Source organism: Coregonus clupeaformis, unplaced genomic scaffold (assembly GCF_020615455.1).
Source record: "Coregonus clupeaformis isolate EN_2021a unplaced genomic scaffold, ASM2061545v1 scaf2668, whole genome shotgun sequence".
NCBI lineage: Eukaryota > Metazoa > Chordata > Actinopteri > Salmoniformes > Salmonidae > Coregonus > Coregonus clupeaformis.
The window spans coordinates 32,205-59,948 of record NW_025536122.1 but is presented as its reverse complement, the minus strand read 5'-3'; the positions used below and the strand labels follow the sequence as shown (position 1 = coordinate 59,948).

The window sequence follows — 27,744 nt, the reverse complement described above, 5'->3', positions numbered from 1 at the left end:
GGGATGGCGGGCAGTGGAGAGGCGAGGCAGGAGACTGGGTGTGTAGGGTGGCGGGCAGTGGGAGGCGAGGCAGGGGCTGGGTGTGGTAGGGATGGCGGGCAGTGGGAGGCGAGGCAGGAAGCTGGGTGTGTAGGGATGGCGGCAGTGGGAGGCCAGCAGAGGCGGGTGTGGTGAGGCGAGGCAGGGAAGCTGGTCCTGCTGGTGGAACTGATGGTGGTGGTGGTGGTGGGAGGGGTTGGCATTGTGGGTATAGGGGGGTATCATCCCTCCCATCACTGGAAGCACTGGCACAGCTGGGCAGCAGACAGACAGGAGACAGGGTTAGGGTACAGGAGACAGGGTTAGGGTACAGGAGACTGGGTTAGGGTACAGGGACTGGGTTAGGGGTACAGGGACTGGGTTAGGGTAGAGCTGGGCAAGCAGACAGACAGGAGACAGGGTTAGGGTACAGGGTTTAGGGTACAGGAGACTGGGTTAGGGTCGACTGGGTTAGGGTAGAGCTGGGCAGCAGACAGACAGGAGACAGGGTTAGGATACAGCTGGGCAGCAGACAGACAGGAGACAGGGTTAGGACACAGGTTAGGGTACAGGAGACAGGTTAGGGTCACAGGGTTAGGGTAAGGGACAGGGTATTAGGTACAGGAGACAGGGTTAGGACAGGGGACTGGGTTAGGGGTACAGGGGACTGGGTTAGGTAGAGCTGGGCAGCAGACAGACAGGAGACAGGGTTAGGACACAGGGTTAGGGTACAGGAGACAGTTAGGGTACAGGGGACAGGGTTAGGGTACAGGGGACTGGGTTAGGGTACAGGAGACAGGGTTAGGGTACAGGGGACTGGGTTAGGGTACAGGGTACAGGGGACTGGGTACAGGGTTAGGGTACAGGGGACAGGGTTAGGGTACAGGGGACAGGGTTAGGGTACAGGGGACTGGGTACAGGGTTAGGGTACAGGAGACAGGATTAGGGTACGAGTTAGGATTAGTACAGGGACAGGGTTGAGGTACAGGGGACAGGGTTAGGTCAGGGACTGGGTTAGGGTACAGGAGACTGGGTTAGGGTACAGGGGACTGGGTTAGGGTACAGAGGACTGGGTTAGGGTACAGGAGACGGTTAGGGGTACAGGAGACTGGGTTAGGTACAGGGCAGGGTTAGGGTACAGGGGACTGGGTTAGGGTGCAGAGCTGGGCAGCAGACAGACAGGAGACAGGGTTAGGGTACAGCTGGGCAGCAGACAGACAGGAGACAGGGTTAGGACAAGGTTAGGACAGGAGACAGGTTAGTAAACAGGGACTGGGTTAGGGTAACAGGAACTGGGTTAGGTAGAGCTGGGCAGCAGACAGACAGGAGACAGGGTTAGGGACAGCTGGGCAGCAGACAGACGAGACAGGGTTAGGACAGAGGTTAGGGTACAGGAGACAGGTTAGGGTACAGGGGACAGGGTTAGGGTACAGGGACTGGGTTAGGGTAGAGCTGGGCAGCAGACAGACAGGAGACAGGTTAGGAGTACAGGGTTAGGGTACAGGAGACAGGGTTAGGGTACAGACTGAGTTAGGTACAGGAACTGGGTTAGGTAGAGCTGGGCAGCAGACAGACAGGAGACAGGGTTAGGGTACAGTGGGCAGCAGACAACAGGAGACAGGGTTAGGAGACAGGTTAGGGTACAGGGGACAGGGTTAGGGTACAGGGACTGGGTTAGGGTACAGGAGACAGGTTAGGGTACAGGGGACTGGTGTTAGACAGGGGACAGGGTTAGGTACAGGGGACTGGGTACAGGGTTAGGGTACAGGAGACAGGGTTAGGGTACAGGACAGGGTTAGGGACAGGGACAGGGTTAGGTGCAGGGGCTGTACAGGGTTAGGTACAGGAGACAGGTTAGGTGACAGGGACAGGGTTAGGGTACAGGGGACTGGGTTAGGAGTACAGGAGGGACTGAGAAGTTAGGGTACAGGGACTGGGTTAGGTACAGGAGAGTTAGACACGAGACAGGGTTGGGTTAGGTACAGGAGACAGGGTTAGGGTACAGGAGACAGGGTTAGGGGACTGGGTTAGGGGTACAGGAGACAGGGTTAGGGTACAGGGACTGGGTTAGGGGGTACAGGAGACAGGGTTAGGGTACATGGGACAGGGTTAGGGTACAGGGGACTGGGTTAGGGTACAGGAGACAGGGTTAGACAGGGACTGGGTTAGGGTACAGGGGACTGGGTTAGGGTAGAGCTGGGCAGCAGACAGACAGGAGACAGGGTTAGGGTACAGCTGGGCAGCAGACAGACAGGAGTAGACAGGGTTAGGGTACAGCAGTAGGTACAGGGACAGGGGGTTAGGGTACAGGGGACTGGTTAGGGTACAGGGGACAGGGTTAGGGAGTACAGGGACTGGGTTGGGGTTAGGGTACAGGGGACTGGGTTGGAGTACAGGGACAGTAGGATAGGGGACTAGGGTTAGGGTACAGGAGACAGGGTTAGGGTACAGGGGACAGGGTTAGGGTACAGGGACAGGGTTAGGGTACAGGGGACTGGGTTAGGGTACAGGAGACAGGGTTAGGGTACAGGGGACAGGGTTAGGGTACAGGGGACTGGGTTAGGGTACAGAGACAGTTAGGTACAGGAGACTGGGTTAGGGTACAGGGGACTGGGTTAGGGTACAACTAGTTAGTAGCTGGGCACAGACAGACAGGGGACAGGGTTAGGACAGAGGGTTAGGGTACAGGAGACAGGGTTGAGGTACAGGGGACAGGGTTAGGGTACAGGGGACTGGGTTAGGTACAGGGACTGGGTTAGGGTACAGGGACAGGGTTAGGGTACAGGGGACTGGGTACAGGGTTAGGGTACAGGAGACAGGGTTAGGGTACAGGGGACAGGGTTAGGGTACAGGGGACAGGGTTAGGGTACAGGGACTGGGTACAGGGTTAGGGTACAGGAGACAGGGTTAGGGTACAGGGACATGGGTTAGGGTACAGGGGACTGGGTACGGTTAGGGGTACAGGAGACAGGTTAGGGTACAGGGACAGTTAGGGTACAGGAGACTGGGTTAGTAGGAGTCAGGAGACAGTGTTAGGGTACAGGAGACTGGGTTAGGGTACAGGGGACAGGGTTAGGGGTACAGGGTACAGGGTTAGGGTACAGGAGACAGGGTTAGGGTACAGGAGACAGGGTTACAGGGACTGGGTTAGGAGTACAAGGTTAGGGTACAGGAACAGGGTTAGACAGGTTACGGAGACAGGGTTAGGGTACAGGAGACAGGTTAGGATACAGGGACGGGTTAGGGTACAGGAGACAGGGTTAGGGTACAGGGGACAGGGTTAGGGTACAGGGGGACTGGGTTAGGGTACAGGGGACTGGGTTAGGGTACAGGGGACTGGGTTAGGGTACAGGAGACTGGTTAGGTACAGGAGACTGGGTTAGGGTACAGGTTAGGGTACAGGAGACAGGGTTAGGGTACAGGGGACTGGGTTAGGGTACAGGGGACTGGGTTAGGGTAGAGCTGGGCAGCAGACAGACAGGAGACAGGGTTAGGGTACAGCTGGGCAGCAGACAGACAGAGAGACAGGGTTAGGACACAGGGTTAGGAGAGTACAGGGGGTTGGAGTACAGGGACTGGGTTAGGTACAGGGACTGGGTTAGGTAGAGCTGGGCAGCAGACAGACAGGAGACAGGGTTAGGTACAGCTGGGCAGCAGACAGACAGGAGACAGGGTTAGGACACAGGGTTAGGGTACAGGACAGGGTTAGGTAAGGGACAGGGTTAGGGTACAGGGAACTGGGTTAGGGTACAGGAGAACAGGGTTAGGGTACAGGGGACTGGGTTAGCGAGAGTACAGGGACAGGGTTAGGGTACAGGGACTGGGTACAGGGTTAGGGTACAGGAGACAGGGTTAGGGTACAGGGGACAGGGTTAGGGTACAGGGGACAGGGTTAGGGTACAGGGGACTGGGTACAGGGTTAGGGTACAGGAGACAGGGTTAGGGTACAGGGGACAGGGTTAGGGTACAGGGGACTGGGTTAGGGTACAGGAGACAGGGTTAGGGTACAGGGACTGGGTTAGGGTACAGGGGACTGGGTTAGGGGTACAGGGGACTGGGTTAGGGTACAGGAGACAGGGTTAGGGGACTGGGTTAGGGTACAAGGTTAGGGTACAGGAGACAGGGGTTAGGGTACAGGGACAGGGTTAGGGTACAGGGTTAGGGTACAGGAGACAGGGTTAGGGTACAGGGACTGGGTTAGGGTACAGGGGACTGGGTTAGGGTAGAGCTGGGCAGCAGACAGACAGGAGACAGGGTTAGGGTACAGCTGGGCAGCAGACAGACAGGAGACAGGGTTAGGACACAGGGTTAGGGTACAGGAGACAGGGTTAGGGTACAGGGGACTGGGTTAGGGGTACAGGGACTGGGTTAGGGTAGAGCTGGGCAGCAGACAGACAGAGACAGGGTTAGGATACAGCTGGGCAGCAGACAGACAGGAGACAGGGTTAGGACACAGGGTTAGGGTACAGGAGACAGGGTTAGGGTACAGGGGACAGGGTTAGGGTACAGGGGACTGGGTTAGGGTAGAGCTGGGCAGCAGACAGACAGGAGACAGGGTTAGGGTACAGGGTTAGGGTACAGGAGACAGGGTTAGGGTACAGGGGACTGGGTTAGGGTACAGGGGACTGGGTTAGGGTAGAGCTGGGCAGCAGACAGACAGGAGACAGGGTTAGGGTACAGCTGGGCAGCAGACAGACAGGAGACAGGGTTAGGACACAGGGTTAGGGTACAGGGGACAGGAGTTAGGGGTACAGGGACTGGGTTAGGTACAGAGACAGGGTTAGGGTACAGGACTGGGTTAGGGTACAGGGGACAGGTTAGGGGTACAGGGACTGGGTACAGGGTTAGGGGTACAGGAGACAGGGTTAGGGTACAGGGGACAGGGTTAGGGTACAGGGGACAGGGTTAGGGTACAGGGGACTGGGTACAGGGTTAGGGTACAGGAGACAGGGTTAGGGTACAGGGGACAGGGTTAGGGTACAGGGGACTGGGTTAGGGTACAGGAGACAGGGTTAGGGTACGGCGGACTGGGTTAGGGTACAGGGGACTGGGTTAGGGTACAGGAGACTGGGTTAGGGTACAGGGGACTGGGTTAGGGTACAGGGTTAGGGTACAGGAGACAGGGTTAGGGTACAGGAGACAGGGTTAGGGGACTGGGTTAGGGTACAGGAGACAGGGTTAGGGTACAGGGGACTGGGTTAGGGTACAGGAGACAGGGTTAGGGTACATGGGACAGGGTTAGGGTACAGGGGACTGGGTTAGGGTACAGGAGACAGGGTTAGGGTACAGGGGACTGGGTTAGGGTACAGGGGACTGGGTTAGGGTAGAGCTGGGCAGCAGACAGACAGGAGACAGGGTTAGGGTACAGCTGGGCAGCAGACAGACAGGAGACAGGGTTAGGACACAGGGTTAGGGTACAGGGGACAGGGTTAGGGTACAGGGGACTGGGTTAAGGTACAGGAGACAGGGTTAGGGTACAGGGGACTGGGTTAGGGTTAGGGTACAGGGGACTGGGTTAGGGTACAGGGGACAGGGTTAGGGTACAGGGGACTGGGTACAGGGTTAGGGTACAGGAGACAGGGTTAGGGTACAGGGGACAGGGTTAGGGTACAGGGGACAGGGTTAGGGTACAGGGGACTGGGTACAGGGTTAGGGTACAGGAGACAGGGTTAGGGTACAGGGGACAGGGTTAGGGTACAGGGGACTGGGTTAGGGTACAGGAGACAGGGTTAGGGTACAGGGGACTGGGTTAGGGTACAGGGGACTGGGTTAGGGTAGAGCTGGGCAGCAGACAGACAGGAGACAGGGTTAGGACACAGGGTTAGGGTACAGGAGACAGGGTTAGGGTACAGGGGACAGGGTTAGGGTACAGGGGACTGGGTTAGGGTACAGGGGACTGGGTTAGGGTACAGGGGACAGGGTTAGGGTACAGGGGACTGGGTACAGGGTTAGGGTACAGGAGACAGGGTTAGGGTACAGGGGACAGGGTTAGGGTACAGGGGACAGGGTTAGGGTACAGGGGACTGGGTACAGGGTTAGGGTACAGGAGACAGGGTTAGGGTACAGGGGAAAGGGTTAGGGTACAGGGGACTGGGTTAGGGTACAGGGGACTGGGTTAGGGTACAGGGGACTGAGTTAGGGTACAGGAGACTGGGTTAGGGTACAGGGGACTGGGTTAGGGTACAGGGTTAGGGTACAGGAGACAGGGTTAGGGTACAGGGGACTGGGTTAGGGTACAGGGGACTGGGTTAGGGTAGAGCTGGGCAGCAGACAGACAGGAGACAGGGTTAGGGTACAGCTGGGCAGCAGACAGACAGGAGACAGGGTTAGGACACAGGGTTAGGGTACAGGAGACAGGGTTAGGGTACAGGGGACTGGGTTAGGGTACAGGGGACTGGGTTAGGGTAGAGCTGGGCAGCAGACAGACAGGAGACAGGGTTAGGGTACAGCTGGGCAGCAGACAGACAGGAGACAGGGTTAGGACACAGGGTTAGGGTACAGGAGACAGGGTTAGGGTACAGGGGACAGGGTTAGGGTACAGGGGACTGGGTTAGGGTACAGGAGACAGGGTTAGGGTACAGGGGACTGGGTTAGGGTACAGGGGACAGGGTTAGGGTACAGGGGACTGGGTACAGGGTTAGGGTACAGGAGACAGGGTTAGGGTACAGGGGACAGGGTTAGGGTACAGGGGACAGGGTTAGGGTACAGGGGACTGGGTACAGGGTTAGGGTACAGGAGACAGGGTTAGGGTACAGGGGACACGGTTAGGATACAGGGGACTGGGTTAGGGTACAGGAGACAGTGTTAGGGTACAGGGGACTGGGTTAGGGTACAGGGGACTGGGTTAGGGTACAGGGTACAGGGTTAGGGTACAGGAGACAGGGTTAGGGTACAGGAGACAGGGTTAGGGGACTGGGTTAGGGTACAAGGTTAGGGTACAGGAGACAGGGTTAGGGTACAGGGGACAGGGTTAGGGTACAGGAGACAGGGTTAGGGTACAGGGGACTGGGTTAGGGTACAGGAGACAGGGTTAGGGTACAGGGGACAGGGTTAGGGTACAGGGGACTGGGTTAGGGTACAGGGGACTAGGTTAGGGTACAGGGGACTGGGTTAGGGTACAGGAGACTGGGTTAGGGTACAGGGGACTGGGTTAGGGTACAGGGTTAGGGTACAGGAGACAGGGTTAGGGTACAGGGGACTGGGTTAGGGTACAGGGGACTGGGTTAGGGTAGAGCTGGGCAGCAGACAGACAGGAGACAGGGTTAGGGTACAGCTGGGCAGCAGACAGACAGGAGACAGGGTTAGGACACAGGGTTAGGGTACAGGAGACAGGGTTAGGAGTACAGGGGACTGGGTTAGGGTACAGGGGACTGGGTTAGGGTAGAGCTGGGCAGCAGACAGACAGGAGACAGGGTTAGGGTACAGCTGGGCAGCAGACAGACAGGAGACAGGGTTAGGACACAGGGTTAGGTACAGGAGACAGGGTTAGGGTACAGGGGACAGGGTTAGGGTACAGGGACTGGGTTAGGGGTACAGGAGACAGGGTTAGGGTACAGGGACTGGGTTAGGGGTACAGGGGACAGGGTTAGGGTACAGGGACTGGGTACAGGGTTAGGGTACAGGAGACAGGGTTAGGTACAGGGGACAGGGTTAGGGTACAGGGACAGGGTTAGAGTACAGGGGACTGGGTACAGGGTTAGGGGTACAGGAGACAGGGTTAGAAGTACAGGGGACAGGGTTAGGGTACAGGGGACTGGGTTAGGGTACAGGAGACAGGGTTAGGGTACAGGGGACTGGGTTAGGGTACAGGGGACTGGGTTAGGGTACAGGGGACTGGGTTAGGGTACAGGAGACTGGGTTAGGGTACAGGGGACTGGGTTAGGGTACAGGGTTAGGGTACAGGAGACAGGGTTAGGGTACAGGAGACAGGGTTAGGGTACAGGAGACAGGGTTAGGGGACTGGGTTAGGGTACAGGGTTAGGGTACAGGAGACAGGGTTAGGGTACAGGGGACTGGGTTAGGGTACAGGGGACTGGGTTAGGGTACAGGGACTGGGTTAGGGTACAGGGTACAGGGTTAGGGTACAGGGGACTGGGTTAGGGTACAGGGTTAGGGTACAGGGGACTGGGTTAGGGTACAGGGTTAGGTACAGGGGACTGGGTTAGGGTACAGGGTTAGGTACAGGAGACAGGGTTAGGTACAGGGTTAGGGTACAGGGGACTGGGTTAGGGTACAGGGTTAGGGTACAGGAGACAGGGTTAGGGTACAGGGTTAGGGTACAGGGGACTGGGTTAGGGTACAGGGTTAGGGTACAGGAGACAGGGTTAGGGTACAGGGTTAGGGTACAGGGGACTGGGTTAGGGTACAGGGTTAGGGTACAGGGGACTGGGTTAGGGTACAGGGTACAGGGTTAGGGTACAGGGGACTGGGTTAGGGTACAGGGTTAGGGTACAGGGGACTGGGTTAGGGTACAGGGTTAGGGTACAGGGGACTGGGTTAGGGTACAGGGTTAGGGTACAGGAGACAGGGTTAGGGTACAGGGTTAGGGTACAGGGGACTGGGTTAGGGTACAGGGTTAGGGTACAGGAGACAGGGTTAGGGTACAGGGTTAGGGTACAGGGACTGGAGTTAGGGATACAGGTTAGGGTACAGGAGACAGGGTTAGGGTACAGGGTTAGGGTACAGGGGACTGGGTTAGGGTACAGGGGACTGGGTTAGGGTACAGGGTAGGATTCAGGGTAGGGTACAGGGTAGGGTACAGGGTGGGATACAGGGGTACAGGGTAGGGTACAGGGTAGGGTACAGGGAACTGGGTTAGGGTACAGGGGACTGGGTTAGGGTACAGGGGACTGGGTTAGGGTTAGGGTACAGGGGACTGGGTTAGGGTACAGGGTTAGGGTACAGGGGACAGGGTTAGGGTACAGGGTTAGGGTACAGGAGACTGGGTTAGGGTACAGGGGACTGGGTTAGGGTTAGGGTACAGGGGACTGGGTTAGGGTTAGGGTACAGGGGACTGGGTTAGGGTACAGGGTTAGGGTACAGGGTTAGGGTACAGGGGACTGGGTTAGGGTACAGGGTTAGGGTACAGGGGACTGGGTTAGGGTTAGGGTACAGGGGACTGGGTTAGGGTACAGGGTTAGGGTACAGGGTTAGGGTACAGGGGACTGGGTTAGGGTACAGGGTTAGGGTACAGGAGACAGGGTTAGGGTACAGGGTTAGGGTACAGGGGACTGGGTTAGGGTACAGGGGACTGGGTTAGGGTACAGGGTAGGATTCAGGGTAGGGTACAGGGTAGGGTACAGGGTGGGATACAGGGGTACATGGTAGGGTACAGGGTAGGGTACAGGGAACTGGGTTAGGGTACAGGGGACTGGGTTAGGGTACAGGGGACTGGGTTAGGGTTAGGGTACAGGGGACTGGGTTAGGGTACAGGGTTAGGGTACAGGGTTAGGGTACAGGGGACAGGGTTAGGGTACAGGAGACTGGGTTAGGGTACAGGGGACTGGGTTAGGGTTAGGGTACAGGGGACTGGGTTAGGGTTAGGGTACAGGGGACTGGGTTAGGGTACAGGGTTAGGGTACAGGAGACAGGGTTAGGGTACAGGGTTAGGGTACAGGGGACTGGGTTAGGGTACGGGGGACTGGGTTAGGGTACAGGGTTAGGGTACAGGAGACAGGGTTAGGGTACAGGGTTAGGGTACAGGAGACAGGGTTAGGGTACAGGGTTAGGGTACAGGAGACAGGGTTAGGGTACAGGGTTGGGGTACAGGAGACAGGGTTAGGGTACAGGGGACTGGGTTAGGGTACAGGGTTAGGGTACAGGATTAGGGCACAGCTCGGCAGCAGAACACACAGGGAGCAGGCTTAGGGTTTAGGATGTAGCGTTAGGGTACAGGGGACATATTTAGGGTACAGGGTTAGGGCACAGCTTTGAGCAGAAAACAGGGTTTAGGGTACAGGGAAAAGCATCAAGATCACCATGACTTTCTGAATGGAAACTTCATCTCACAAAATAAATCATAACAGCTGAACATAAAACCGACCCCTGGACAATAAGATATCACTGAAAACATTTCCAGTAGTGGTTTATTATGTATGAGGGTCAGATAGAGAACGAGGCCTGGTCTACATAAGGACAGAGAGAGAGGGCGAGAGAGGCCTGGTTTAAACAGGAACAGAGAGAGGCCTGGTTTAAACAGGAACAGAGAGAGGCCTGGTTTAAACAGGCACAGAGAGAGGCCAGGTTTAAACAGGAACAGAGAGAGGCCTGGTTTAAACAGGAACAGAGAGAGGCCAGGTTTAAACAGGAACAGAAAGAGAGAGAGGCCTGGTTTAAACAGGCACAGAGAGAGAGAGGCCTGGTTTAAACAGGAACAGAGAGAGGCCTGGTTTAAACAGGCACAGAGAGAGGCCTGGTTTAAACAGGAACAGAGAGAGGCCAGGTTTAAACAGGAACAGAAAGAGAGAGAGGCCTGGTTTAAACAGGCACAGAGAGAGAGATAGGCCTGGTTTAAACAGGAACAGATAGAGGCCTGGTTTAAACAGGCACAGAGAGAGAGATAGGCCTGGTTTAAACAGGAACAGAGAGAGGCCTGGTTTAAACAGGAACAGAGAGAGGCCTGGTTTAAACAGGAACAGAGAGAGAGAGAGGCCTGGTTTAAACAGGAACAGAAAGAGGCCTGGTTTAAACAGGAACACAGAGAGAGAGAGGCCTGGTTTAAACAGGAACAGAGAGAGAGAGAGGCCTGGTTTAAACAGGAACAGAGAGAGAGAGGCCTGGTTTAAACAGGAACAGAGAGAGAGAGAGGCCTGGTTTAAACAGGCACAGAGAGAGAGAGGCCTGGTTTAAACAGGAACCGAGAGAAAGAGGCCTGGTTTAAACAGGAACAGATAGAGGCCTGGTTTAAACAGGAACAGAGAGAGAGAGAGGCCTTGTTTAAACATGAACAGAGAGGCCTGGTTTAAACAGGAACAGAGAGAGGCCTGGTTTAAACAGGAACACAGAGAGAGAGAGAGGCCTGGTTTAAACAGGAACAGAGAGAGAGAGAGAGGCCTGGTTTAAACAGGAACAGAGAGAGGCCTGGTTTAAACAGGAACAGAGAGAGAGAGGCCTGGTTTAAACAGGGAAAGGTCACAGTCTCTGGGCTAACTGAGAGAGACGAGAGAGAGAGAGAGAGAGAGAGAGAGAGAGAGAGAGAGAGAGAGAGAGAGGGGAGAGAGAGAGAGAGAGACAGAGAGGAGAGAGAGAGAGAGACAGAGAGAGAGAGACAGAGAGAGAGAGAGAGAGACAGAGAGAGAAGAGACAGAGAGAGAGAGAGGGAAAACAGAGAGAGAGAGGCAGAGAGACAGAGAGAGAGAGAGAAAAGGAGAGAAAAAGAAGAGAGAAGAGAGAGAGAGAGAGAGAGAGAGAGAGAGAGAGAGAGAGAGAGAGAGAGAGAGAGACAGAGAGAGACAGAGAGAGACAGAGAGAGAGAGACAGAGAGAGAGAGAGAGAGAGAGAGAGACAGAGAGAGACAGAGAGGAGGGCAGAGAGAGAGAGAGAAGAGAGAGAGAGAGAGAGAGAGAGACAGAGAAAACTCCCAACCTTCCATAACAAAGCCATCACCTACAGAGAGATGAACCTGGAGAAGTGTCCCCTAAGCAAACTGGTCCTGGGGCTCTGTTCACACACACAAACAGACCCACAGAGCCCCAGGACAGCAACACAATTAGACGCAACCAAATCATGAGAAAACAAAAAGAGAATTACTTGACACATTGGAAAGAATTAACAAAAAAACAGAGCAAACTAGAATGCTTGTCACGCCCTGACTCAGGGGACGGTTATTTGTTGAGTCAGGGTGTGTACATTTCGTGTTGTGTTTATTTCTATGTTTAGTTTCTAGATCGTTTAGATCTATGTTTGTTACGGTCCGGCACTGTTGGTCCTGTTCCTGCTGGTTTTCCTTTCCCTTTTTCCCTGTGTGTGTTGTTTGTGTCTGTCTCCCCTGCTATGCAGTCCAGTCAGAGGATCTAGGTCAGGGGGCGTGGCCAGTCTCTCACAAGATCAGTTACATCCAGCTGCAGCTTTTGTCTACAATCAACCAGCAGTTATCTACCCGGGCTGGACACCTCTCCAGCGCCAGTTCGTTCCTACACTACCTGTGGTCAACTTGGCCCCGTACAGAAATCTCAGTTTAGTTGTACTCTCTCAGTATTATAGTTGTTTCTGCCACGTTTGTAACCTGTCTCTCCTTCGATAGATCTCGATCTGTTCCTGCTGCCTGCCTGCCTGCCATTCCCACGCCGCAACCTGCTCTGTTGTCTGATATCCTCGTCATCCAGCTCTCAGGACTACTGGCTCTCCACCCTACTCAGCTCCTACCCCGGCCTGAGGCTACTCCACCCTGTACTGCTTCTCTCTACCAGAACACGCTGAATAAACTACATCATAATTCACCCTCTTTGTCCGTGTGTCCGTCTCTGCACCTGAGTCCCCCACCCAAGCCTAATAGAACGAACTGGCCAAACATGGACTCAGCAGAGATGCCACATGAAACAACGGGTGATGGCGTACAACGCGCCTCCATTCACAGGGAATGCTATTGGGACAACACGACCAACTCATCCGGACTCTATTGGATAACAACCAGCAGTTGTTGGATCAAGTATCTCATCTCTCCTCTCAGGTAGCTAACCTGGTAACACTCACTACCCTTCCTCCCTCTGCTTCTCCTCCGCCTGTTCCTCCTACAGTGGCTCCAGGTTCGAGCTTCCGCTCCTGCCCTTCGGGAACCCCCTACAACCTCACCCGAACCTTTCACCGGGGACCTGAACAAATGCCGTGGTTTCCTGCTTCAGTGCCGCTTGGTGTTCCAACAGAAGCCCCTGTCTTTCTCCACGGAATCCTCAAAGGTACATTACGCACTGGGGTTAATGAGGGGCAAAGCTTTGATTTGGGCAGAAGCGGCTTAGTTCTACTCAGCAGATTGCCAGCCTGTCGTTTGACGATTTTTCCTCTCAATTGAAAGTTGTGTTTGATCACCCGGACCATGCCGGGACCGCCACAAAGAGACTATTGAAGCTACGACAGGGCACGGTAGCGTGGCAGAATACGCCATTGATTTTTGGACCTTGGCAGCCGATTCCAAGTGGAATGACGGCTCTTCAGGAGCGTTTGTTAACGGTCTAAGTGACACCGATTAAGAATGAACTAGCTGTTCGGTGATGAGCCTGCTAACCTTCATGTTCTCGTTTCCCTTGCTACCGAATAGACAACAGGCTACGGGAGAGAGGAGACAGGAGAGGGGCGGTCGGGTCCACACCACAGGCGGGCCCCCTCGCTTTCTGCAGCCCGGAGCTACACCACCACTCGGACACCGCCCACACACCTCAGCGGATCCCTCCACGGAACTAGACGAGCCCATGCAGCTGGGCCGTGCTCGTCTGTCCCCTGCCGAAAAGGAACGGCGCATGCGGGCTGGTGAGTGCATGTACTGTGGGACCGCACTCATTTCCTGGTTAACTGTCCGGGTTCGCCCAAAAGACCAAGCTCGCAGGTAAAAGTGGGCGACTTGACGAGTGCTACACCTGACTCAATGCCCACAGCACCCCGTCTAGTTATCCCAGCTACAGTCCAGTTCAGGAATCTATCTCTCCCACTAGCTGCTCTCATCGACTCTGGTGCTGAGGATAGTTTCCTTGACGTCAACCTGGTCACTCAGGCTGAGATCCCTGTTAAGCCCCTGCCTAAGCCTATAACAGTAACCGCTATTGACGGCCATCAGTTTGCCAACATCACCCACCAAACTGTCCCGTTTTCTCTCATGCTGTCCGGCAATCACAAAGAAACCATCCAGTTTAAAGTAGTCTCCTCCTCGGCCTCCCCCCTTATCCTCGGTTTCCCCCTTGGCTTAGCCTTCACAACCCCCCATATTGACTGGCAAAACCACAAGATACACAGTTGGAGCACCCACTGCCATTCTGTTTGCCTTGGGTCGGCTATTCCGCCCGGCTCGGCTCCCCTGCTTCCCCTGTCAAAACCCCCAGACCTCTCTTCAGTCCCTGAGGAGTACCTGGACCTGGCCGAGGTATTCAGTAAGTCCAAGGCACTTTCATTTACCACCTCACAGGCCATACGATGCGCTATTGAGTTACTGCCTGAGCCCCTTTGCCGTCCAGTCGGCTTTTCAATCTGTCCCGTCCCTGAGAGAGAAGCTATGGAAACCTACATAGGCGACTCCCTAACCTCTGGCATCATTCGTCCCCTCATCTTCCGCTGTTGGAGCTGGGTTCTTTTTTGTAGAGAAGAAGGACAAAACATTACGCCCCTGCATTGACTACAGAGGACTAAATAACATCACAGTCAGAAATACATACCCCTGCCTCTCATCAACTCAGCATTTGAACCCCTTCATGGTGCCACTGTGTTTACCAAACTCGACCTACGTAACGCTTTACCACCTCGTTAGGATCAGGCGGGGAGATGAATGGAAAACTGGGTTCAATACCCCCTCTCGGACACTTTGAATACCTAGTCATGCCATTCGGTCTCACTAACGCCCCAGCAGTGTTTCAGGCCATGGTTAACGATGTGTTGAGGGATTTTCTACACCGCTTTTGTGTTTGTCTATTTGGATGACATTCTAATATTCTCTAAGTCACAGGATGAACACGTCTCCCACGTCCGTCTGGTTCTCCAACGCCTCATGGAAAACAAACTGTATGTGAAAGCAGAAAAATGTGAGTTCCACCGGCAGTCCGTCCCCCTTTTGGGCTTTATTATCGAGCGGGACAAGTGTCACCAGACCCTGACAAGATCAGAGCGGTTGTGGAGTGGCCCACACCCACGTCTCGGAAGCAGCTAGCAACGCTTCCTGGGCTTCGCCACTTCTACCGCCGCTTCATCAGGGGTTTCAGCCCAGTGGTTGCCCCCCTGACCAAGCTCACCTCCCCTAAGGTGCCATTCCTGTGGACGCCTGAGGCCGAGTCAGCCGTGAGTACATTGAAGGAACTGTTCACCACCTCACCTGTTCTTATTCATCCAGACACTAGTTTGCAGTTTATTGTGGAAGTGGACGCCTCTGATTCGGGGTGGGGGCTGTCCTGTCACAACGTTCCCCACGGACCAGAAGCTCCATCCTGTGGCCTTTTTCTCCAGGAGATTGACCCCTGCTGAGAAGAACTACGACGTGGGTAACCGGGAGTTGCTTGCTGTCAAGTTGGCGTTGGAGGAGTGGAGGCACTGGCTAGACGGAGCAGAGCAACCCTTCATAGTCTGGACAGACCACAAGAACCTGGCTTACATCCAGTCGTCCAAGAGGCTGAACTCCCGTCAGGCCAGATGGGCTCTGTTCTTCAGCAGGTTCAAGTTTATCTTAACATATCGTCCTGGCACACGAATGTCAAGCCTGATGCTTCTCTCTCGCCAGTTTACAGACAATGAAGACTCCAGCAATCCTGAATCTGTTCTGCCCGCTTCCTGTTTGGTGGCGGCGGTTCACTGGGAAATCGAGTCCCTCGTCCGATCGGCACAAGAGTTGGAACCTGGACCGGCCGATGGCCCCCGACCTTCTCTATGTTCCCGCGAGCCGTGCGGCCGCAAGTGCTCAACTGGATCCACACCTCACGCTTCTCCTGCCACCCTGGTATGAACCGTACACTGTCGCTACTGAAGAGGCACTTTTGGTGGCCATCCGCCGAGGCTGACGTCCGGGAGTACGTGGCGGCCTGTTCCATCTGTGCCCAAAATAAGGCTTCCCACAGGGCTCCTTCGGGCCTGCTGCGGCCTCTCCCAGTCCCGAGTCGTCCTTGGTCTCACGTGGGCTTGGACTTCGTCACTGGACTTCCTATGTCTGAGGGTAATGACACCATACTCACCATCGTGGGACAGATTCTCTAAATCTGCCCATTTTGTTGCATTACCAAAATTACCATCTGCCAGTGAGACAGCCGACCTCTTTGTCCTACATGTATTCCGTCCCCATGGAATACCTGTGGACATAGTGTCCGATAGAGGTCCACAGTTCATTTCTCGGGTATGGAAGGAGTTTTGTTCGGCTCTGGGGTGCCACTGTCAGTCTCTCATCAGGTTTCCATCCCCAGTCCAATGGCCAGGACTGAGAGGACCAATCAGGACCTGGAGGCTGCTCTACGCTGTGTGACATCCCAGAACCCGTCCACCTGGGCCAAACATCTCCCGTGGGTCGAATATGCCCACAATTCCCTCACCTCATCTGCCACCGCCTCACCATTTGAGGCGGCTTTGGGGTACCAACCGCCATTGTTCCCGTCTCAGGAAAGGGAGTTAGCCGTCCCGGTCAGTTCAGGATAACCTTCTGCCGCTGCCGCAAGGTGTGGGTGGACACCCGTGAGGCTCTTCTACGGACAGCAGAGCGTAACAAGAGGGTGGCGGACAGGCACAGGGTAGTCGCTCCCCAGTTCCAGCCTGGTCAGCGAGTCTGGCTCTCCTCCAGCAACATCCCCCTGCGCACTGACTCCCGTAAGCTGTCGCCCCGGTATTTGGGTCCTTTCGAGATCGACTCCATCATCAACCCTTCGGCTGTTCGGTTGAAGCTTCCCCAGGCCATGAGAGTCCATCCACATTTCACGTGTCCCAGCTGAAGCTGGTCTCCTCCAGCCCTTGTGTCCGCCTGTGGATCCCCCTCCGCCACCGCAGATTGGCACGACCATCCAGCCTACACGGTGCGGAGACTGCTGGACGTCCGGAGCGTGGTAGAGGGTTTCAGTACCTGGTGGACTGGGAGGATACGGTCCCGAGGAGAGGTCCTGGATTCCCGACGATTTATACTGGATCCGCAGCTGGTGGCCGACTTCATAGGGACCACCCTGACAAGCCGGGTGGGTCGCCGGGTGGCGCCCCGTTGAGGGGGCACTGTACGGTCCGGCACTGTTGGTCCTGTTCCTGCTGGTTTTCCTTTCCCTTTTTCCCTGTGTGTGTTGTTTGTGTCTGTCTCCCCCTGCTGTGCAGTCCAGTCAGAGGATCTAGGTCAGGGGCGTGGCCATCTCTCACAAGATCAGTTACATCCAGCTGCAGCTTATTGTCTACAATCAACCAGCAGTTATCTACCCGGCTGGACACCTCTCCAGCGCCAGTTACGTTCCTACACTACCTGTGGTAACTTGCCCCCGTACAGAAATCTCAGTTTAGTTGTACTCTCTCAGTATTATAGTTGTTTCTGCCACGTTTGTAACCTGTCTCTCCTTCGATTAGATCTCGTCTGTTCCTGCTGCCTGCCTGCCTGCCATTCCCACGCCGCAACCTGCTCTGTTGTCTGATATCCTCGTCATCCAGCTCTCAGGACTACTGGCTCTCCACCCTACTCAGCTCCTACCCCGGCCTGAAGCTACTCCACCCTGTACTGCTTCTCTCTACCAGAACACGCTGAATAAACTACATCATAATTCACCCTCTTTGTCCGTGTGTCCGTCTCTGCACCTGAGTCCCCCACCCAAGCCTAATAATGTTGGCCAGGGTGATTCCCAATCAGAGGCAGCTGTAGCTCGTTGTCTCTGATTGGGGACCATACTTAGGCAGCCTGTTGGCACCAGTCTGTGTGGGATCTTGTTCCGTAGAGGTATGTTATTAGTCTACCTTGGACGTCACGTTTCGTTTGTTGTTTTGTCGTGTGTTCAGTACGGAAATAAAGATGAATGCATATCACGCTGCGCCTTGGTCCTTCTCGTTAATGAACGATCGTGACAATGCTATTTGGCCCTAAACAGAGAGTACATAGTGGTAGAATACCTGACCACTGTGACTGACCCAAACTTAAGGAAAGCTTTGACTATGTACAGACTCAGTGAGCATAGCCTTGCTATTGTGAAAGTCCGCCGAAGGCAGACCTGGCTCTCAAGAGAAGACAGGCTGTCACGAAGCTGCCTCCTCTCCTGGTTCGGGCTTCGGCGTTCGTCGTCACCGGCCTTCTAGCCACTGCCGCTCCTCATCTCATCATTCCATTGGTTTTGTCTTGTTTATTACACACACCTGGTTCATATCCCCTCATCAGTACCTGTATACAGTGCTATGAAAAAGTATTTGCACCCATTCTAATTTTCTCCACTTTTGCATATTTGTGATACTGAATGTTATCAGATCTTCAACCAAAACCTAATATTAGATAAAGGGAACATAAGTGAACAAATAACACAACAATTACATATTTATTTCAACACCCAATTCCCCTGTGTGAAAAAGTAATTGCCCCCTTACACTCAATAACTGGTTGTGCCACCTTTAGCTGCAATGACTCCAACCAAATGCTTCCTGTAGTTGTTGATCAGTCTCTCACGTCGCTGTGGAGGAATTTTGGCCCACTTCCCAAGCAGAACTGCTTTAACTCAGTGACGTGTGGGTTTTCAAGCATGAACTGCTCGTTTCAAGTCCTGCCACAACATCTCAATTGGGATTAGGTCTGGACTTTGACTAGTCATTCCAAAAACTTCAAAATCGTTGCTTTTAGAATTTTCATGTAGACTTGATTGTGTGTTTTGGATCATTGTCTTGCTGCATGACCCAGTTGCGCTTCAGCTTCAGCTCACAGACGGATGGTCTGACATTCTCCTGTAGAATTCTCTGATACAGAGCAGAATTCATGGTTCCTTCTATTAAGGCAAGTCGTCCAGGTCCTGAGGCAGCAAAGCATCTCCAAACCATCACACCACCACCACCATGCTTGACCTTTGGTATGATGTTCTTACTGTGGAATGAAGAGTTTGGTTTTCGCCAGGCATTACTGAAACCATGTCGTCCAAAAAGTTATACTTTTGAATCATCTGTCCATAGAACGTTCTTCCAAGAGTCTTGATGATCATCCAGGTGATTTTTGGCAAACTTGAGTCAACTTTTTGGACGAGATGGGTCCCATTATATCATATGCAAAAGTAGAGAAAATTAGAAAGGGGGCAAATACTTTTTCATAGCACTGTAAGTGTTCCCTCTGCCCCCTTGTTCTTGTGTGTGATTGTTTATTGTGAGGAGAGTGTACACTAATGGTCAAACGTTTTAGAACACCTACTCATTCAAGGGTTTTTCTTTATTTTTACTATTTTCTACACTGTAGAATAATAGTGAAGACATCAACACTATGAAATAACACATATGGAATCATGTAGTAACCAAAAAAGTGTTAAACAAGTCTAAATATATCTTATATTTGAGATTCTTCATAGTAGCCACCCTTTGCCTTGATGACAGTTTTGCACACTCTTGGCGTTCTCTCAACCAGCTTCATGAGGTAGTCACCTGGAATGCACTTCAATTAACAGGTGTGCCTTCTTAAAAGTTAATTTGTGGAATTTCTTTCCTTCTTATGCGTTTGAGCCAATCAGTTGTGTTGTGACAAGGTAGGTGTCACGATCGTCGTATGGAGTAGACCAATGCGCAGCGTTAGTTGCGAACATACTTCTTTATTACGTGAAAGCACGAACAAAACAAGAAAACGATGACGTGACAGTCAACGGTCAAACACAAACCAACTCGAACAAGATCCCACAAAACACAAAGGGCAAACAGACAGTTTAAATATGGCTCCCAATCAGAGACAACCAGCCACAGCTGACACTTGTTGCCTCTGATTGGGAGTCACTCTGGCCAACATAGAAATAGCACCCATAGAAACAAAACACATAGATCTACACACCCTGGCTCAACATAACAGTGTCCCCAGAGCCAGGGCGTGACAGTAGGGGTGGTATACAGAAGATAGCCCTATTTGGTAAAAGACCAAGTCCATATTATGGCAAGAACAGCTCAAATAAGCAAAGAGAAACGACAGTCCATCATTACTTTAAGACATGAAGGTCAGTCAATGCGGAACATTTCAAGAACTTTGAACGTTTCTTTAAGTGCAGTCGCAAAAAACATCAAGCGCTATGATGAAACTGGCTCTCATGAGGACCGTCACAGGAATGGAAGACCCAGAGTTACCTCTGCTGCAGAGGATAAGTTCATCAGAGTTACCAGCCTCAGAAATTGCAGCCCAAATAAATGCTTCACAGAGTTCAAGTAACAGACACATCTCAACATCAACTGAGACGGTGTGAATCAGGCCTTCATGGTCGAATTGCTGCAAAGAAACCACTACTAAAGGACACCAATAAGAAGAAGAGACTTGCTTGGGCCAAGAAACACGAGCAATGAACATTAACCGGTGGAAATCGGTCCTTTGGTCTGGAGTCCAAATTGGAGATTTTTGGTTCCAACCGCCGTGTCTTTGTGAGACATAGAGTAGGTGAACGGATGATCTCCGCATGTGTGGTTCCCACCGTAAAGCATGGAGGAGGAGGTGTGAGGGTGTGGGGGTGCTTTGCCGGTGACAGTGTCTGTGATTTATTTAGAATTCAAGGCACACTTAACCAGCATGGCTACCACAGCATTCTGCAGCGATACGCCATCCCATCTGGTTTGGGCTTAGTGGGACTATCATTTGTTTTTCAACAGGACAATGACCCAACACACCTCCAGGCTGTGTAAGGGCTATTTTACCAAGAAGGAGAGTGATGGAGTGCTGCATCAGATGACATGGCCTCCACAATCCCCCGACCTCAACCAAATTGAGATGGTTTGGGATGAGTCGGACCGCAGAGTGAAGGAAAAGCAGCCAACAAGTGCTCAGCATATGTGGGAACTCCAAGACTGTTGGAAAAGCATTCCAGGTGAAGCTGGTTGAGAGAATGCCAAGAGTGTGTAAAGCTGTCATCAAGGCAAAGGGTGGCTACTTTGAAGAATCTCAAATATAAAATATATTTAGACTTGTTTAACACTTTTTTGGTTACTACATGATTCCATATGTGTTATTTCATAGTTTTGATGTCTTCACTATTATTCTACAATGTAGAAAATAGTAAAAAATAAATAAAACCCTTGAATGAGTAGGTGTTCTAAAACGTTTGACCGGTAGTGTAGCTCGGTTGATCTCCGTGTGTTTTGTATTGACCGGGTATTCTTTCCCCGTGTGCCTGTTTGGTTCCAGTGTGCCTGTTTGGTTCCACTGTGCCTGTTTTGCCACTGGACTGTTTGACGCATTTCTACGTAACTCTTTATTCTGGAATAAATTCTGTATTCTGTGATTAACCCTCCTGCGCCTGACTCCTTCTAATCCCCCATCACACAGGCTATGTGCCCACTGCCACAAAATGAGGTGGAAACTGAGCTGCACTTTCTAACCTCCTGCCAAATGTATGACCATATTAGAGACATATACTTCCCTCAGATTACAGCGACCCAAAAATAATTCGAAAACCAATCAAATTTTGATTATCTCCCATATCTACTGGGTGAAATACCACAGTGTGCCATCACAGCTGCAAGACTTGTGACCTGTTGCCACAAGAAAAGGGCAACCAGTGAAGAACAAACACCATTGTAAATATAACCCATATTTATGTTTATTTATTTTCCCATTTGTACTTTAACTATTTGCACATTGTTACAACACTGTATATAGACATAATATGACATTTGAAATGTCTTTATTATTTTGGAACTTCTGAGTGTAATGTTTACTGTTAATATTTATTGTTTATTTCACTTTAGTTTATTATCTACTTCACTTGCTTTGGCAACGTTAACATAAGTTTCCCATGACAATAAAGCCCTTAAATTGAAATTGAATTGAGAGAGAGCGAGAGAGAGAGAGAGAGAGAGAGAGAGAGAGAGGTGAGAGAGAGAGAGGTGGAGAGAGAGAGAGAGAGAGATAGAGAGAGAGAGAGACAGAGAGAGAGAGAGATAGAGAGAGAGAGAGACAGAGAGAGAGAGAGAGAGAGAGTTGGAGAGGGAGAGGTGGAGAGAGAGAGACAGAGAGAGAGAGAGAGAGAGAGAGAGAGAGAGAGAGAGAGAGACAGAGAGAGAGAGACAGAGACAGAGAGAGAGAGAGATAGAGAGAGAGAGAGACGAGACAGAGAGAGAGAGACAGAGAGAGAGAGAGAGTTGAGAGAGAGAGAGAGAGAGATAGAGAGAGAGAGAGAGACAGAGAGAGAGAAGAGAGAGAGAGAGAGAGAGAGAGAGAGAGACAGAGAGAGAGAGAGACAGAGAGAGAGAGAGAGAGAGAGGACAGAGAGAGAGAGATGAATTGGGAGCAGACAGACAGACTGACCTCCGGGCTGTAGTCCTGGGGGTATGGTCTGCTGGCGGGGGCCTGACCCCTCTCCTCCTCTCCTCCAATCCCTCCTCCTCCCTTCATCCGGCCTGTCATACTGGCTGGCTTGTCCAGGTCCTGAGAGAGACGGAGAGAGAGAACAGTGGTGAGACTAAAACAGCCTGATGGACGGAGAGAGATGGACGGAGTGAGAGAACAGAGGGAAGGACAGAGGGGAACAGAGAGGGAGGAGGTCTCCGAATTGGCCCAGTCATGGGAACTCTATCCTCCATGGGGAGTACCATACACACACTAAGAGCTGCACACACAGCCTTCTGCTCTGCTCCCAGAGATCCCCCAGACAGACACACACACAGCCTTCTGCTCTGCTCCCAGAGATCCCCCAGACAAACACACACACAGCCTTATGCTCTGCTCCCAGAGATCCCCCAGACAAACACACACACAGCCTTCTGCTCTGCTCCCAGAGATCCCCAGACAAACACACACACAGCCTTCTGCTCTGCTCCCAGAGATCCCCCAGACAAACACACACACAGCCTTCTGCTCTGCTCCCAGAGATCCCCCAGACAAACACACACACAGCCTTCTGCTCTGCTCCCAGAGATCCCCCAGACAAACACACACAACCTTCTGCTCTGCTCCCAGAGATCCCCCAGACAAACACACACACAGCCTTCTGCTCTGCTCCCAGAGATCCCCCAGACACACAGCCTTCTGCTCTGCTCCCAGAGATCCCCCAGACACACAGCCTTCTGCTCTGCTCCCAGAGATCCCCCAGACAAACACACACACAGCCTTCTGCTCTGCTCCCAGAGATCCCCCAGACAGACAGCCTTCTGCTCTGCTCCCAGAGATCCCCCAGACAAACACACACACAGCCTTCTGCTCTGCTCCCAGAAATCCCCCAGACAAACACAAGCACACATCGGGAGAGTTCATGTGTTCATGTGTTATGTTATGTTATAATGTGTTATAATGTGTTATAATGTGTTATGATGTGTTATGTTATGATGTGGTATGATGTGTTATGATGTGTTATGATGTGTTATGTTATAATGTGGTATGATGTGTTATGATGTGGTATGTTATGATGTGTTATGTTATAATGTGTTATGATGTGTTATGTTATGATGTGTTATGATGTGTTATGATGTGTTATGATGTGTTATGATGTGTTGTGTTATGATGTGTTATGATGTGTTGTGTTATGATGTGTTATGATGTGGTATGTTATGATGTGTTATGTTATGATGTGTTGTGTTATGATGTGTTATGATGTGTGTTATGATGTGTTGTGTTATGATGTGTTGTGTTATGATGTGTTGTGTTATGATGTGTTGTGTTATGATGTGTTGTGTTATGATGTGTTATGATGTGTTATGATGTGTTGTGTTATGATGTGTTGTGTTATGATGTGTTGTGTTATTTACATTTACATTTTAGTCATTTAGCAGACGCTCTTATCCAGAGCGACTTACAGGAGCAATTAGGGTTAAGTGCCTTGCTCAAGGGCACATTAACGTCATTTAGTAGACGCTCTTAGCCAGAAGCGACTCACAAATTGGGTGCGTTCACCCTATAGCCAGTGGGATAACCACTTTACAATTTGGGGGTTAGAAGGAACACTTTATCCCTATCCCCAGGTATTCCTTAAAGAGGTGGGGTGTGTTATGATGTGTTATGATGTGTTATGATGTGTTATGTTATGATGTGTTATGTTATGTTATGATGTGTTGTGTTATGATGTGTTGTGTTATGATGTGTTATGATGTGTTATGTTATGATGTGTTGTGTTATGATGTGTTGTGTTATGATGTGTTATGATGTGTTGTGTTGTGATGTGTTGTGTTATGATGTGTTGTGTTATGATGTGTTGTGTTATGATGTGTTGTGTTATGATGTGTTGTGTTATGATGTGTTATGATGTGTTGTGTTATGATGTGTTGTGTTATGATGTGTTATGTTATGATGTGTTGTGTTATGATGTGTTGTGTTATGATGTGTTATGATGTGTTGTGTTATGATGTGTTATGTTATGATGTGTTGTGTTATGATGTGTTGTGTTATGATGTGTTATGATGTGTTGTGTTATGATGTGATGTGTTATGATGTGTTATGTTATGATGTGTTATGATGTGTTGTGTTATGATGTGTTATGTTATGATGTGTTGTGTTATGATGTGTTATGATGTGTTATGTTATCATGTGTTATGTTATGATGTGTTGTGTTATGATGTGTTATGATGTGTTGTGTTATGATGTGTTATGATGTGTTATGTTATGATGTGTTGTGTTATGATGTGATGTGTTATGATGTGTTGTGTTGTGTTATGATGTGTTATGTTGTGTTATGATGTGTTATGATGTGTTGTGTTATGATGTGTTGTGTTATGTTATGATGTGTTATGATGTGTTGTGTTATGATGTGATGTGTTATGATGTGTTGTGTTATGATGTGTTGTGTTGTGTTATGATGTGTTATGATGTGTTGTGTTATGATGTGATGTGTTATGATGTGATGTGTTATGATGTGTTGTGTTGTGTTATGATGTGTTATGATGTGTTATGTTATGATGTGATGTGTTATGATGTGTTGTGTTGTGTTATGATGTGTTATGATGTGTTATGTTATGATGTGTTGTGTTATGATGTGTTATGTTATGATGTGTTGTGTTATGATGTGATGTGTTATGATGTGTTGTGTTATGATGTGTTGTGTTATGATGTGTTGTGTTATGATGTGTTATGATGTGTTGTGTTATTTATTTATTTATTTATTTGTATTTTTTTTTTTTTTTGGGGGAAATGGATCAGCTTAATATTGCAGATAGATTGTATCTTCTATCAAATGTAATTGTCTGCATCACTTCCAATCCCCCCATTTTTTTTTTTTTTTTTTTTTATATATATACTCCCCTTTATTACTTTTCAACCCCACCATCCTTTCCCTACTTGGAGTAAATTAGTGAACAACAATGCCCAGGTCTCTACTTCCGGTCTATACTTACTATCTACACCTTATGGACACAGTTAATTTTACAATAATTCTATTATATATATACATATATATATACATATACATACATATATATATCATTATTATTATTATTATTATTTATTAATTTTTGCTCCTGAACTACTTCTCTCTCAACCTCTCGATCGTTTTCATGATGTCCATCCGGTTTGCTTCTATATGCCATATCTTTCTAACTGTGCTCTTTCCCCAAAAAGCTCCCAACATACAGCCTATATACTTATTATGGACACAGTATGCTTTACATTATTAGCTATCTTTGTTATTATTTGTTGTTATTTGTTATTAGTCCCATCCTTCAACTCCTATTCAACACTCTCCCATCTATCTCTTAACACCATCCATATCGGTTTCTATTTGCCATATATATTTCAACCGTGCTGTGATGTTTTACAATAATTCTGAACCTTTCTATTCTCATTGCTTCTACAGATTGAGAGTTAAAAATAAACAGCTTTGCTAAAAGTATTATTATATTATTGATTGATTGACTATGACTTTTCAGATCACCCAGTAATGCTATCTGCAAGGTTAGTTCCAGGTAAATATTGCAATCCTTTAGCCATTCCTGGACCAGTGTCCAAAAACAAGCTACAAATGGACAGAACCAAAACAAATGGTCCAATGATTCCCGTCTCTTCACAGCAAAATCTGCAGAGCTGGGAAGATTGTATCCCCCATATAAATAACATTCTATTGGTAGCAAGGATTTTATATAGTAATTTAAATTGAAAGATTCTAATTTTTGAATCCGTGAATTGTGTTATGATGTGTTGTGTTGTGTTATGATGTGTTATGATGTGTTGTGTTGTGATGTGTTGTGCCCAATGGCATGAGAGGGAACCCGGCGTCTGAATCCAGCAGCCCTCCAGTTGTATGAAATACGGTAGCTTAGTAACTTAATCACCCCGCTGTAGTCTGCTCCATTCATCCTGTACACACACACACACACACACACACACAGAGGATCAGATGGCCTACAACGTATTGTGAATAAACAGGCCCAGGTTGAAGAGGAGGTGTAGCCAGCTGTGTGAGTCTCACCGTGCTGCCGTCTGATAACACAGGGTTGAAGAGGCTGTCCAGGTATTGCTCCATCCCTCTCTGAGTCTGACCGTCGCTGAACCCATCAGCCTCCACTGGAGAGGAGACACAGTCATTATCATTATACTGGGGTGTGGTGTGTGTGTGTGTGTGTGTGTGGTGTGTGTGTGTGTGTGTGTGTGTGTGTGTGTGTGTGTGTGTGTGTGTGTGTGTGTGTACCGTGGCTGGAGTATCCCTCAGAGTCTGGTAGGCTGTATGCAGGTTGGGGGGTGCTGAGTGGGGGGGGCGGGGACATCTCCTCATCACTGTCAAAACCACTGCCAAACAGAGTCCTGGTCTCACACACACACACCTGCGTGATTAGTACCATTCCCTGAGACCTGAAGACTTGTGTTAGCTCCCCAGACCTGAAGACTTGTGTTAGCTCCCCAGCCAATGCCTGGACTGTGTTAGTGTGTGTGCACTCACAGGCTGGTGTTGGTTCTGACTGTGTTAGGATCCTCAGCTGAGATGATGAAGTAACTCTTCTGTTTGGGGAAGTCAGACGGCAGCTCCAAGTCTGAGATCTAAAACAGGACTCAGTTAGCGCCAAACCGTTTTCAAAGTCTGACATCTAAAACAGGATTCAGTTAGCGCCAAACCGTTTTCAAAGTCTGACATCTAAAACAGGACTCAGTTAGCGCCAGCCGTTTTCAAAGTCTGACATCTAAACCAGGATTCAGTTAGCGCCAGACGTTTTCAAAGTCTGACATCTAAAACAGGACTCGTCACGCCAGCCGTATTTCAAAGTCTGACATCTAAACCAGGATTCAGTTAGCGCCAGAGCGTTTTCAAAGTCTGACATCTAAAAAACAGAACTCAATTAGCGTCAAACCGTTTTCAAAAGTCTGACATGTAAAACAGATTCAGTTAGCGTCAGCCGTTTTTCAAAAGTCTGACATCTAAAACAGGACTCAATTAGCGTCAAACCGTTTTCAAAAGTCTGACATCTAAAAACAGGACTCAGTTAGCGCCAGCTTTTCAAAGTCTGACATCTAAACCAGGATTCAGTTGCGCCAGCGTTTTTCAAAGTCTGACATCTAAAACAGGACTCAGTTAGCTGGTAGCCGTTTTTCCAAAGTCTGACATCTAAAACAGGATTCAGTTAGCGCTAGTCGTTTCAAAGTCTTACATCTAAAACAGGACTCAATTAGCGCCACGCTTTTCCAAAGTCTGACATCTAAAACAGGACTCAGTTAGCGCGTTTTCAAAGTCTGACATCTAAACAGGACTCAGTTAGCGCCGCCGTTTTCACAGTCTGACATCTAAAACAGGACTCAGTTAGCGCCAGCCGTTTTCACAGTCTGACATCTAAAACAGAACTCAGTTGGGACTGAGCCGTTGTTGCTCTAGACGTTTCCACTTCACAATACAGCCCACAGTTGACCGGGGGCAGCTCTGGCAGGGCAGACATTTGGCTGGACTGACTTGTTGAAGGTGGCATCGTATGGCGGTGCCACGTTGAAAGTCACTGGAGCTCTTCAGTAAGGCCATTCTACTGCCAGTGTTT

General features: G+C 50.4%; 1 protein-coding gene across 1 annotated transcript; it reads right to left on the bottom strand.

Annotated features, from left to right (window-relative positions):
* Positions 1-272: 272 nt before the first annotated feature.
* LOC123489001 (unconventional myosin-XV-like) lies at positions 273-27,678 on the bottom strand. Its single transcript, XM_045219720.1, has 6 exons — positions 27,622-27,678; positions 26,664-26,761; positions 26,415-26,527; positions 26,196-26,290; positions 22,112-22,231; positions 273-293 (listed from the first exon to the last, which is right to left on the bottom strand). The coding sequence occupies exons 1-6, from the start codon at positions 27,676-27,678 to the stop codon at positions 273-275; spliced, it is 504 nt and encodes a 167-aa protein (XP_045075655.1).
* Positions 27,679-27,744: the final 66 nt, after the last annotated feature.